Source organism: Babylonia areolata, chromosome 11, assembly GCF_041734735.1.
Source record: "Babylonia areolata isolate BAREFJ2019XMU chromosome 11, ASM4173473v1, whole genome shotgun sequence".
Lineage (NCBI taxonomy): Eukaryota > Metazoa > Mollusca > Gastropoda > Neogastropoda > Buccinidae > Babylonia > Babylonia areolata.
This window is the reverse complement of record NC_134886.1, coordinates 16,743,063-16,755,562: the sequence shown is the minus strand read 5'-3', so window position 1 is coordinate 16,755,562 and position 12,500 is coordinate 16,743,063. Positions and strand designations below refer to the sequence as shown.

The following is a 12,500-nucleotide window of genomic DNA, read 5'->3' as shown; positions in this document are numbered from 1 at the left end:
AGGGGAGGCGTCGGGTAGGGGTGGGATCAGGTGGAGGGTTGCGCATACCCCAGATGTGCGTGGGAGGGAGGGAGAGAGGGAGGGAGGAAGAGAGAAAGAGAGAGAGAGAGAGAGAGAGAGGTGAGAGAGAGAGAGAGTGAGAGAGAGAGAGAGAGAGAGAGAGAGAGAGAGAGAGAGAGAGAGAGAGAGAGAGAGTGTGTACGTTTCTACTTCCTCTTGAAAAAATGCAATCTTGTGTTTGTGTCTTGTACTGTTTCTATGTATGATCTGTGAATGCGACCTCTCTCTCTCTCCCCCCTCCCTCTCTCTCTCTCTCGCCCCCCCCCCCTCTTCCCCCTTACCTCCCCCCCCTCTCTCTCTCCCCTGTCCATCAGTAGAGAGGGAGGGTGAATGGGATGAAAGTAAGAGAGAAGGTGGGGGATCAAAAGAGAGAGAGAGGAGGTGGTGGAGTGGGGAGGAACAGAGAGATAGGAAGGGATGGGCAAGAGAGAGAGAGAGGGGAGAGGTATGGAGAGCGATAGGACAGGGGTGGGTGGGGAGGAAGAGAGGGATATAATGGGATGGGGGGGGGGGGGGGGGGAGAGAGAGAGAGGGAGGGAGAGAGAGAGAGAGAGAGAGAGAGAGAGAGAACTAGAACGAATGAGACAGAGAGAGAGAAACTGTAACTGAGACAGCAAGAGCTAGAGAAGAGAGAAAAAGAGAGACAGAGATTGGGAGACTAACTACAGCTGACAGGGTCAGAGAGACAGACAGAGAAAGAGACACAGAGAGAGACAGACAGACAGACAGACAGATAGACAGAGAAAGAGAGACAGAGTGACAGACAGACAGACAGACAGACAGACAAAGAGAGACACAGAAACATCGAAGCGTATAGCGCCTCTCTCTCTCTCTCTTTCTCCCTCCCTTTCTCTCTCTGTCTCTTTCCCTGTCTCTGATCTCAACACACATACAATACAACAACACAACAAAAATACAACACAACACAACCAAGCCACCCCCTCCCCCCCCCCCCCCCCACCCCCCTACACACACACCCCAACACCCAGGATACTCACAGAGCCACACCGTTGCCTCCCCCCACGAAGAAGGTGGGGGTCATGTTGGCGGGCAGACTGCAGGCGGGCAGCTTGGTGGGCCGCCCCCCGGGGGTCCTCTTGCCCCCGCGCCGCCCCCCTGACCGCCCCCCGGCCCCCTCGCCCACACCCTCCGCCCCCGTCTCCTCGCCGCCACCCTGCTCCGACTCGGACGGTTCTGTGGAACAGAGAGAGATTCAAGATTCAAGATTCAAAAACTTTATTACTCAAGGATAAAGATTTTAGGCATCGCCCAGTCTTCCAATCTGTCCTTGTGACAACAATAACAACATTAACGATAACGACACAAAAATAATAATTTTGTTAACACTGCTACATGTACTGCTACTACAACGAAGAATGATCACCATCATCATCATTAACATCGTAAAAAGTAATAAAACGAACGCATTCATACATTCATATCCATACACCATACACATGCACACACTCTCTCTCCACCCAACACACACACACACACATATATATATATACTTATGCACATACAGAGACATGACCGAAGTGAGAAACATATAGCGGACATAAAGAAAACAGAGAAGCACAACTTTACCATTGCACATATACAAAAGTGATTAATTTAGTTGGTAAATTGGTAGAGGGATGGATGGGTGGGTTGGTGGATAACTGGGTGGGTGAGTAGGTCGATGGGTGAGTCGTTGGATGAAATGATGGGTGCATGGTTGGTGAGTGGGTGGCTGGATGGATGTAATGGTGAGTGGCTGGATGGATGGGTGAGTGGATGGATGGGTGGGTAGATGGGTGGTTGAGTGGCTGGATGGATGGGTGAGTGGCTGGATGGATGGGTGGGTGGCTGGATGGATGGATGGATGGGTGGGTGGGTAGATGGGTGGCTGAGTGGCTGGATGGATGGGTGAGTGGCTGGATGGATGGGTGGGTGGATGGATGGATGGATGGATGGGTGGGTGGATGGATGGGTGGGTGGATGGGTGAGTGGATGGATGGATGGATGGATGGGTGGGTGGGTAGATGTGTGGGTGAGTGGATGGATGGGTGGGTGGATGGATGCATGGATGGATGTGTGGGTTGATGGATGGGTGGGTGGGTGGGTGGGTGGATGGGTGGATGGGTGGGTAGATGGTGGGTGAGTGGATGGATGGGTGGGTGGATGGATGGATGGATGTGTGGGTGGGTGGATGGATGGGTGGGTGGGTAGGTGGATGGATGGATGGATGGGTGGGTAGATGTGTGGGTGAGTGGATGGATGGATGGGTAGGTGGATGGATGGATGGGTGGGTGGGTAGATGGTGGGTGAGTGGATGGATGGGTGGGTGGATGGATGGATGGATGGGTGAGTGGCTGGATGGATGGGTAGGTGGATGGATGGATGGGTGGGTGGGTAGATGGTGGGTGAGTGGATGGATGGGTGGGTGGATGGATGGATGGATGGGTGGGTGGGTGGGTGGGTGGATGGATGGATGGATGGGTGGGTGGGTAAGTGGATGGATGGATGGGTGGGTGGGTGGGTGGATGGATGGGTGGGTGGATGGATGGATGGATGGGTGGGTGGGTGGATGGATGGGTGGGTGGGTGGGTGGATGGATGGATGGATGGGTGAGTGGATGGATGGATGGATGGGTGGGAGAGTGGATGGATGGATTGATGGGTGGGTGAGTGGATGGATGGGTGAGTGGATGGAAGGGTGAGTGGATGGATGGATGGATGGATGGGTGAGTGGATGGGTGGGTGAGTGGGTGGATGGATGGGTGGGTGAGTGGGTGGGTGGATGGGTGGGTGAGTGGGTGGGTGGATGGGTGGGTGGGTGGGTGGGTGGATGGGTGGGTGAGTGGGTGGATGGATGGGTGGGTGAGTGGGTGGGTGGATGGACGGATGGGTGAGTGAATGAATTGGTGGGTGAATTAATGGGTGGACAGAGGGATGGAAGACTGAGTGGATGGATGGACTTGTTGGTCTGGCTGAAAGAATAACTGCATAGCTGGTGAATGGATGATGTTTTCTTTTCATTGAGACATTCCAGTTTATCATAAACAGTGAGTAAAGTAATGGCAGCAGCTGCAATACTGTACACCACTTGTAGTAATAGTAGAAACAGTCGTAATATAACTTATCAGTAGAAGCAGTAGCTACGTGAGTAGTTGTTGTACTCGATATCAATCTACTGAAATAAACTTTAATTGAGAGTACCGTTTCTAACAGTTAAATCTCTCTCTCTCTCGCTCCCTCACACACACACACACACACACACACACACACACACACACACACACACACACACACACACACACACACATACACACACACACAGAGCTCTCCACGTGGAGTTACACCCTGTTTTGAATCAAAGCATCCTTGTTCCTCTCCCTTCCTCTCTGTGATTAAAAACAAACAAACAAAAAAAAAACAAACAAAAAACAACAACAAAAAAACACTTTAGTATTCGATCTTCGGGTTAACACTATTTTGTCACAACATCACACGAAATTATCTCAGTAGTGATTCTATGGTGGTGTGTCCATCGAGATCGATGATGACCATCGTTGTCATCCAGCTGGGGCATGGGGGGAGGGTGGTGGTGGGGTGGGGGGGAGGATGCTCATGAATCTATCTGTGAATGCGCAGATGGCTGAATAGTCCAATCTGCGCACGAAATGTTCGCTGACAGTTGGGGCAGACAAAGACAGGCATACCATTCTCAGGGAGCTTGTTTGCCCGTGACTTTCTGGCCTGCCTCTTCTGAACAGCTGCAGCAGTCCTGTTGGCCTCACACAACTTGGCACCTTTGTGCACAGCAACACGCCATTTGACACGGTCCGCTGCAGATTCCTCCCAGGAGTCAGGGTTGATATCAAACGCTTTCAGAGAGACTTTCAGAGTATCTCTGAAGCGCTTCTTCTGACCTCCGTGTGATCTCTTCCCTTGTTGCAGCTCGCCATAGAAGAGCCTTTTGGGCAGCCGATGGTCTGGCATGCGCGCCACGTGTCCAGCCCAGCGAAACTGGGACTTCATCAGGATGGTGAAGATGCTGGGAAGGGTGGCTTTTGCGAGCACCTCTGTGTCTGGGGTCCTGTCTTGCCACTTGATGTTCAGTAGCTTCCTGAGGCATGTTGTGTGGAAGTGGTTCAGCTTCTTGGCATGTCGTTGGTACACTGTCCAAGTTTCGCAGGCGTACAGTAGTGTGGGGAGAACTACTGCTCTGTAGACCTTTAGCTTGGTCTCAAGACTAATGCCTCTTCTGTTCCAGACATTTGACTTGAGTCTACCAAAAGTTGCGCTTGCTCTTGCAATCCTGACGTTCACTTCATCGTCGATTGTCACATTTCGTGACAGTGTGCTGCCAAGGTATGTGAACCGCTCCACCGCACTGAGTCTCTGACCGTTGACTGTGATGTTGGGCTCAACGTAGGGTTTCCCTGGGGCTGGCTGATGGAGAACTTCAGTTTTCCTCGTGCTGATGGTAAGGCCGAAGTTCCTGCTGGCAGTGGCAAACTTGTCGACGCTGAGTTGCATGTCAGCTTCAGATCCAGCTTTGAGGGCACAATCATCAGCAAACAAAAAGTCTCTGATGATGTCTGTCATGACCTTCGTTTTTGCTTGAAGCCTTCTGAGGTTAAACAGCTTGCCATCTGTTCGGTACTTTAGGCCGATTCCAACATCGCCATCTCTGAAGGCATCAGTAAGCATTGCAGAGAACATGAGGCTGAACAGCGTTGGAGCCAGGACGCAGCCTTGCTTGACACCATTTGTGACAGCAAAAGGAGCAGATGTTTCGCCATTGTCCTGGACTCGAGCCTGCATGCCTTCATGGAATTGGCTGACCAAGGAAATAAATTTCCGAGGGCATCCGTACTTGGCCATGATCTTCCACAGTCCCTCTCTACTCACGGTGTCGAAGGCCTTAGTGAGGTCGACATAGGTGGAGAACAGATCAGCATTTTGCTCCTGACATTTCTCTTGCAGCTGCCTTGCAGCAAACACCATGTCGGTGGTTCCGCGCTCTTTCCGGAATCCACATTGGCTCTCAGGCAAATGACCTTGGTCAAGGTGTGCTGTGAGGCGGTTTAGTAGGATCCTGGCAAGTATCTTGCCTGCGATGGAGAGCAAGGAAAGCCCCGATGGTTATCACAGGCTTGCCGGTTCCCCTTTCGCTTGTACAAGTGAATGATAGATGCATCTTTGAAATCCTGGGGGATCGTCTCTTCTTTCCACATGAGTGAGTACAGCTGATGGAGCTTCTCAGTCAGCACAGTGCCTCCATCCTTGTAGACCTCTGCTGGTATGGAGTCTGAGCCAGGTGCTTTGCCACTGGATAGCAGACGGATTGCTTTCTGGGTCTCAAGAGGTGTTGGCGGATCGTCCAGTGCTTCGTTGATGGGGACTTGTGGGAGACGGTCTATGGCTTCATCATTTATGAAGGAAGGGCGATTTAAGACACTGTTGAAGTGCTCAGCCCAGCGTTCGAGAATTTTCTCCTTCTCGGTGATCAAGGTATTCCCATCTGCACTGAGGAGGGGGGATGATCCTGAGGATGTGGGGCCGTAGACTTCTTTTAAGGCATCATAGAACCTCTTCATATCGTGCCTGTCAGCATATCCCTGGATCTCATCAGCTTCTATACCACATTAATGAATACACATTCATTCCGAGTTAATGTTCAGAGATGGATTTTTCTTTTGAAATTAAACGCGAACATACTTCAACTAAATATATATATATATATATAGCCACATATACACATGAAGGCACAGACATACACGCATATATATACACACACATACGCGCGCGCGCGTATCACGTCTGCACAAAAGAAACAGATGATTAGCAACCAAAGGGAAAAAAAGAAGTGAGCATTTTGCTGTTTCTTCGTGAAGAAAGGAAAATACACCTCTCTCTCTCTCTCTCTCTCTCGATATTTTCTTTCAGTTTGATCCGTATCAGAGAACACGACTCGAGCATGTCTGCTCAAAACCTCCCTTCATGACAGAATCAAAACAGGATCGCTTTCTCCCTCTCTCTTTGCCCTCCCTCTCCTCTCTATCTATCTCTCCCTTCCCTCTCCCCTCTCTCCCTTCCCTCTCCTCTCTCTCTCCCTTCCTCTCTCTGACTGATCGGTTTGCTGATTTCTCGCAGGTTGCTTGAATCAACGCATGCCTATGAAATATATTTTTGCACCACAACTTTCAAAGAGAGACCATGGCCTATGTTGAAAAAAAAAAAGGGAAAAAAAGATACACACCAACGCAACAACCAAGAACACACACACACACACACACACACACACACACACACACACACACACACACACACACACACACACACACACACACACACACACACACACACACACACACACACACACGTGGAAGAAGTGGATGGAGAAAACAAAATTAAACAATAATAAAGACGTCGCCAACTGGTTTACTGAATACAAGACAGAGATCTATAAACAGCGATCACCTACTTGCCATTGCAGACACTCGAAACCTCACTGGTCGATCAACGATCATGATTTGTAGTTTCTCCTGTCTCGAGAGGAAGTCAAGTGTGCGTGTGACAGTGTGTGTTGTGTGTATGTGTATACCTTGAACAATGGGGGTTGGGAGAGAGGGGTGGGAGTAAAGGGGGAAGCCCCGGGGGTGGGGATGGGGGTGGGTGACGAACCAGTACGTGTGTGATCTTGTGTGACAAACGCGCGTCATTATATGTGTTAAGAGTCTTGGCTGTTGTACTGGGTGGTGGGTGTTTGCGTGTTATTGTCCAAGTGGTGTTGTTTAGTGTGGTGTGGGGTGTGGTTGTGGTATGGTGGGGTGCGGAGTGTGGTGGGGTAGTGTGGTGTGTGTGTGTGGAGTGGTGTGGTGTGGTATAGGATGAAGTGGGGTGTGGTGTGTTGTGATGCGGTGTATGGTGTGGTGTGGTGTGGTGTGGTGTCTGGTGTGGTGTGGTGTGGTGTCTGGTGTGGTGTGTGTGGTGTGGTGTCTGGTGTGGTGTGGTGGGTGTGGTGTGGTGTGGTGTGTTGTGGTGTGGTGTGGTGTCTGGTGTGTGATGTGGTGTGGTGTGGTGTCTGGTGTGTTGTGGTGTGGTGTCTGGTATGGTGACTGGTGTGGTGTTGTGTGGTGTGGTGTGGTGACTTGTGTGGTGACTGGTGTGGTGTTGTGTGGTGTGGTGTGGTGACTTGTGTGGTGACTGGTGTGGTGTTGTGTGGTGACTGGTGTGGTGCTGTGTGGTGTGGTGTTGTGTGGTGTGGTGTGGTGACTTGTGTGGTGTGGTGTGGTGTTGTGTGGTGACTGGTGTGGTGACTTGTGTGGTGTTGTGTGGTGACTGGTGTGGTGTTGTGTGGTGACTGGTGTGGTGTTGTGTGGTGTTGTGTGGTGACTGGTGTGGTGTGGTGTGGTGTTGTGTGGTGTTGTGTGGTGACTGGTGTGGTGTGGTGTGGTGTTGTGTGGTGACTGGTGTGGTGTTGTGTGGTGTTGTGTGGTGACTGGTGTGGTGTTGTGTGGTGTTGTGTGGTGACTTGTGTGGTGTGGTGACTGGTGTGGTGTGGTGTGGTGTGGTGACTGGTGTGGTGTGGTGACTGGTGTGGTGTTGTGTGGTGACTTGTGTGGTGTGGTGACTAGTGTGGTGACTTGTGTGGTGTGGTGACTGGTGTGGTGTGGTGTGGTGACTGGTGTGGTGTGGTGACTGGTGTGGTGTGATGTGGTGTCTGGTGTGGTGGTGTGTGGTGTGGTGTGCGTGGTGTTTTGGTGTGTGGTGTAGAGTGTGGTGTGGTGGGGGATGGTGTGTGATTCAGTGTTTTGGCGTGGTGTGCTGGGGGGTGTGGTATGGTGTGAAGTTGTGTGGTGTAGTGCGAAATATATCTACAACTCTCTCTCTCTCTCTCTGATTACTGCTTTTTTTAATCACTGAATACATACACACAATCGACATTAAGTCACACCCACACACACCCACACACTATATATATATATATGTGTGTTGTAAACGAGAGAAGGGTTCTGATCCCACCGTTCGCGCGCGCGCTTCTCCACACACACACACACACACACTTAAAAACTGTCCTGATGATAAGTCTAATTGCGGATGGAAAAAAAAAAGAAAAAAGAAGAAGAACAAGAAGAAGAATGGTTTCAAACATTAAAACGGGGTATCACTGTCTTCACGCTCTATGGCTAAGGGAGAAACCAATGCTAAAGCCAACAGTCAATGTGCCCAACACATGACTCTCGAAGTGCCGGACCAGCACGCACAAGATGCCCCATTTCAAGAGGAAACGTACCAGATTCAATTCATCAATTTGTCACTCCAGTAGGTCCAGTCCATGTCTGTCCTTCCTAGGAGCTCAAGAAACTGCGGATTAAGCAGCCGGACTCTACAGTCCTAAGAAATCCTGCAGAGCCCGGAAATCTTCCCACTGATCTTCAGATGCCGAGAAACTGCCATCAACCATCCACCCACTTTGCTGCACCGATCTATCCCCAGCCTGACACACCCAGCAGGTGTGACGTCTCCTGGGTCTGTGACCCCTTCCTTAATTCAGCAGCCAGGGCCACACACACATAAACAATTTAAACAATCTTTCTCCGAGCGTCTAGAAATAGAATACAGACCTGGCTTTAAAATTGTTTTTAAGCAGCACTGCATGTAAATAAATAACATCGTCGAAATAGAAAAACCTGGCTTTAATTTTTTTTTTAAAGCAGCACTGCATGTAAATAGATAACATCGTCCAATTCACTGTAGGCAGAAGGAGGATGGGAGGGTGGGGTGGTGGATGGTGGGGTTTAGTTGATGACAGGACTAGAAGATTGAAAGAAAGAAAAACAGTAACACGAAAAAGAATGCAGTAAAGAAAAAGGGAGACAAGGAAGAAGGGAGGAAAGAAAGAAAGAATATCAAAAGTTATCTCAAGAATGAAATTAGGCGCAACAATAGAGCAGTCTGGGAATGTACACAGCAACCCACTTCACCACAATCATCAATGCATGTATGCCTTTGGAAGGCCACTGTTGCAGATCCAAAAAATAACAGAACCTGCCACCATCTGAGGGGAGACAATGCATCGTCAGCAGAGCGAGACAAGCGAACGTCAATAAACCCGTTGTGGTTACGTAAGCTCTGACCAGACCAGCACTCAGCGGGTTGCACGAGCTTCACTCAAAATGCCGCTTCATCTCTGTGGAACATTGTGGACGGTGAAAACATTTCCATCACCACAACCTGCCCTCTTCTTTTCTTCTCCTTCCACTGCCCCCACCCCGTCCCCCTCCCTTCTTTCTGTGAGAATGCCGATTCAGAACACAAGACAGGCTTCATTCATGACAGGTCCACATCATGGAGTGAAGTGTAGGGAGAGGGGACAGGAGAGGGAAAGGATGTGAGACTGGAAGCTGACTGTCTCCTGACAAAAAACAAAACAAAACAACACACACACACACACACACACACACACACACACACACACACACACACTTAAAAACTGTCCTGATGATAATTCTAATTTCGGATGGAGAAAAAAATGAACAAAAACAAGAATGGTTTCAAACATTAAAACGGGGTATTACTGTCTTCACGCTCTATGGCTAAGGGTGAAACCAATGCTAAAGCCAAAACACACACAAAACTTGGACTATTCAAAAGTGTCAAAATGTTTCATCTATTTTCAGATGAAAAAAAAAACAGAGAATGGTTTCAAGCATTAATTTAAACAGGTAGGGGTATGGGGGAGGTATTGTACTGTCTCTGTGAGCTATGGCTAAGGGACAAACCAATACACACATCTGGTTGCTAAGGGGTGTGTGGGCAATGTGCCCTCCACATGGCTGTCAGGTGGTCAAGTTGCACTGCGATGTGTTGAGATGTGTTGCAGTGCAGTGTTGTGTTTTCTTACTTTTTGTCACAACAGATTTGTCTGTGTTAAGTTCAGGCTGCTCTTTCCAGGGAGTGAGCATTGCTGTAGTGCATCTTTTTTTTTTTATAATCTTTTTATATTTCTCTTTTGTCTGCGAGTGTATTTGTTTTACTATTCAGAAGTAGATTCTTCTACAAACTTTTGCATGGACTTCTTCTGCGTTCGTGGGCTGCAAATCCCACGTTCACTCGTATCGTATGCACACAAGTGGGCTTTTACGTGTATGACCGTTTTTACCCTGCCATACTCCGTTTTCGGGGGTGTGCATGCTGGGTATGTTCTTGTTTCCATAACCCACCGAACACTGACATGGATTGCAGGATTTTTAACGTGCGTATTTGATTTTCTGCTTGCATATACACACGAAGGGGGTTCAGGCACTAGCAGGTCTGCACATATGTTGACCTGGGAGATTGTAAAAATCTCCACCCTTCACCCACCAGGCGCCGTCACCGTGATTCGAACCCGGGACCCTCAGATTGACAGTCCAACGCTTTAACCACTTGGCTATTGCGCCCATCAATTTTGCATGGACAACCCCTGTCATTGCCGTGGGTTCCACTGTGTATACTAAGTGCATGCATGCTGCACACAGGACCTCACTTTATCATCTCGTTTGAATGACTAGCACTCGGACCATCACACACAGTCAAGTACAGGGATCCGGGTGTGGCTGAGTATGGGGAACTCGGAATGAGCAGCGTGGGAGAAATGCCACTGAAACGAAGCAGATGACTGGGCAGCAAAAGGAAATAAAAGAAAAACAAAACGGTCTCTTGCAGGGAAGAGGTGGTGGTGGTGGGGGGGGCGGGACTTCCTGAACTGTGTTTGGAACTCAGCCCTGTGGACACTGGCTTCCTTGTCAGGTCCATGACCACTGGGCCACCACCCCACACAGCGCCAGACCAGCATGCACATCATGCCCTCTTACAAGGGGCAGGGAGGGAGTTGTGCTGGGGGGGAGGGGGTACATGATCCAGTCTTTCATGTTGTCTGTCTGTACACTTCACACTGATCAATCCGCAGCCTGACACACTGACCTGGTGTGACGTCTTCTGGGTCTGACCGCCTCCTTAATTCATCAACATCAGCCAGACATACGGGTTTGTAAACTGCCTCTGAGTTTCCAGAAACAGATGACCGACTGATTTTGTCTGTGTATTTATATAGCAACACTACATAACATCATCTGCGGTGCTGTAGCAGAGAGGGTGGAATTAATGACAGAAGCAGAAGAATGAAAGAAAGAAAAAGAAAGCAACACAACAAAGAATGCAAGAAAGGAGACAGAGAAACAAGAAAGAAAGAAAGGAAGAATATGAAAAGCTATCAAAAGAGTGAAATTAGACGCAACAATAGAGCAGTCTGGGAATGCACACAGCAACCCAATTCATCACAATCATCAATGCATGTATGCCTTTGGAAGGCCACTGCTGCAGGCCCAAAAAATAACAGAACCTGCCACCATCTGAGGGGAGACAATGCATCGTCAGCAGAGCGAGACAAGCGAACGTCAATAAACCCGTTGTGGTTACGTCAGCTCTGACCAGACCAGCACTTAGCGGGTTGCACGAGCTACACTCACAATGCCGCTTCATCTCTGTGGAACATTGTGGACGGTGAAAACATTTCCATCACCACAACCTGCCCTCTTCTTCTCTTCTCCTTCCTCTGCCCCCCAAGCCCCCCCCCCCCCCCCCCCTTCTCTGATCTGGAAGACACCAGCTTCACTCACTGCAGGTCCAGGGAGGGAGGAGGGGAGGCAAGGAACGGTCAGTCCATTACGTGATGAAAGTGAACTAACTGAAGAATTTAGATGGGGCACTGCCATCATCAACAACTAATGCTATGGGAGAAACCATTTCGTAAATATGGAAACCTAAGGGCTATGGGCAATGTCCAACAACCCTGCCCAGTATCCCTTGCATGGCTCATAAGTGCCAGAGAAGTATACACAGGATGCCGGCCTCTTGTAAAGGGCGGTCGGGTGGGGTGGAGGTGGTTAATGCGATTCAGACTTACACATTGTCTGTCCATACGCGCCAGCAGTCCCACCCCAACCTGACACACTGACCAGGTGTGACGCCTTCTTGGTCTGACCCCCTCCTTAATTCATCGACCGTACCAGACCCACAGATAAACAACACTAATTTTTGAGTGCCCTGAGTGAAGTGGATTGTTCACTGACTCCCTTTCACCACCAGTCAGTCTACAGTGAAATACTTCCTGGTGCTGGAAGCACAGTAGAAAAAAATGGCATCTAAGAATAGTTTGTGATTCCCCTGAGATGTGAAAAAATATGGCCAATCCTACCACCAAAAATTAAAAGCCGTAGGTTTGTGAATAACCGACCAATGGTCTGGTTGCATTTCAGCAACAAAGGTGCTGTACCTGGCTGGTGCTGAAATGCGACATTGGCAGTGAAAGGAGTTTTAATGCTCAGTCACACACACACTGGTGACTGAATACATTTTGCTAAGGTATTAGTTTTCACATCAGAATGTTGTCGTTTAAAAGGTAGG

At 49.3% G+C, this 12,500-nt stretch overlaps 1 protein-coding gene across 4 annotated transcripts in view; it reads right to left on the bottom strand.

The window, feature by feature from the left end:
• Positions 1-12,500, bottom strand: part of LOC143287581 (uncharacterized) — a 237,121-nt gene that overhangs the window by 45,478 nt on the left and 179,143 nt on the right. For all 4 annotated transcript variants that reach the window (XM_076595688.1, XM_076595687.1, XM_076595689.1 and 1 more), the window contains one exon: positions 1,059-1,254. In XM_076595688.1, the coding sequence (XP_076451803.1) occupies positions 1,059-1,254 (196 nt within the window). The remainder of the gene's footprint in view (positions 1-1,058; positions 1,255-12,500) is intronic.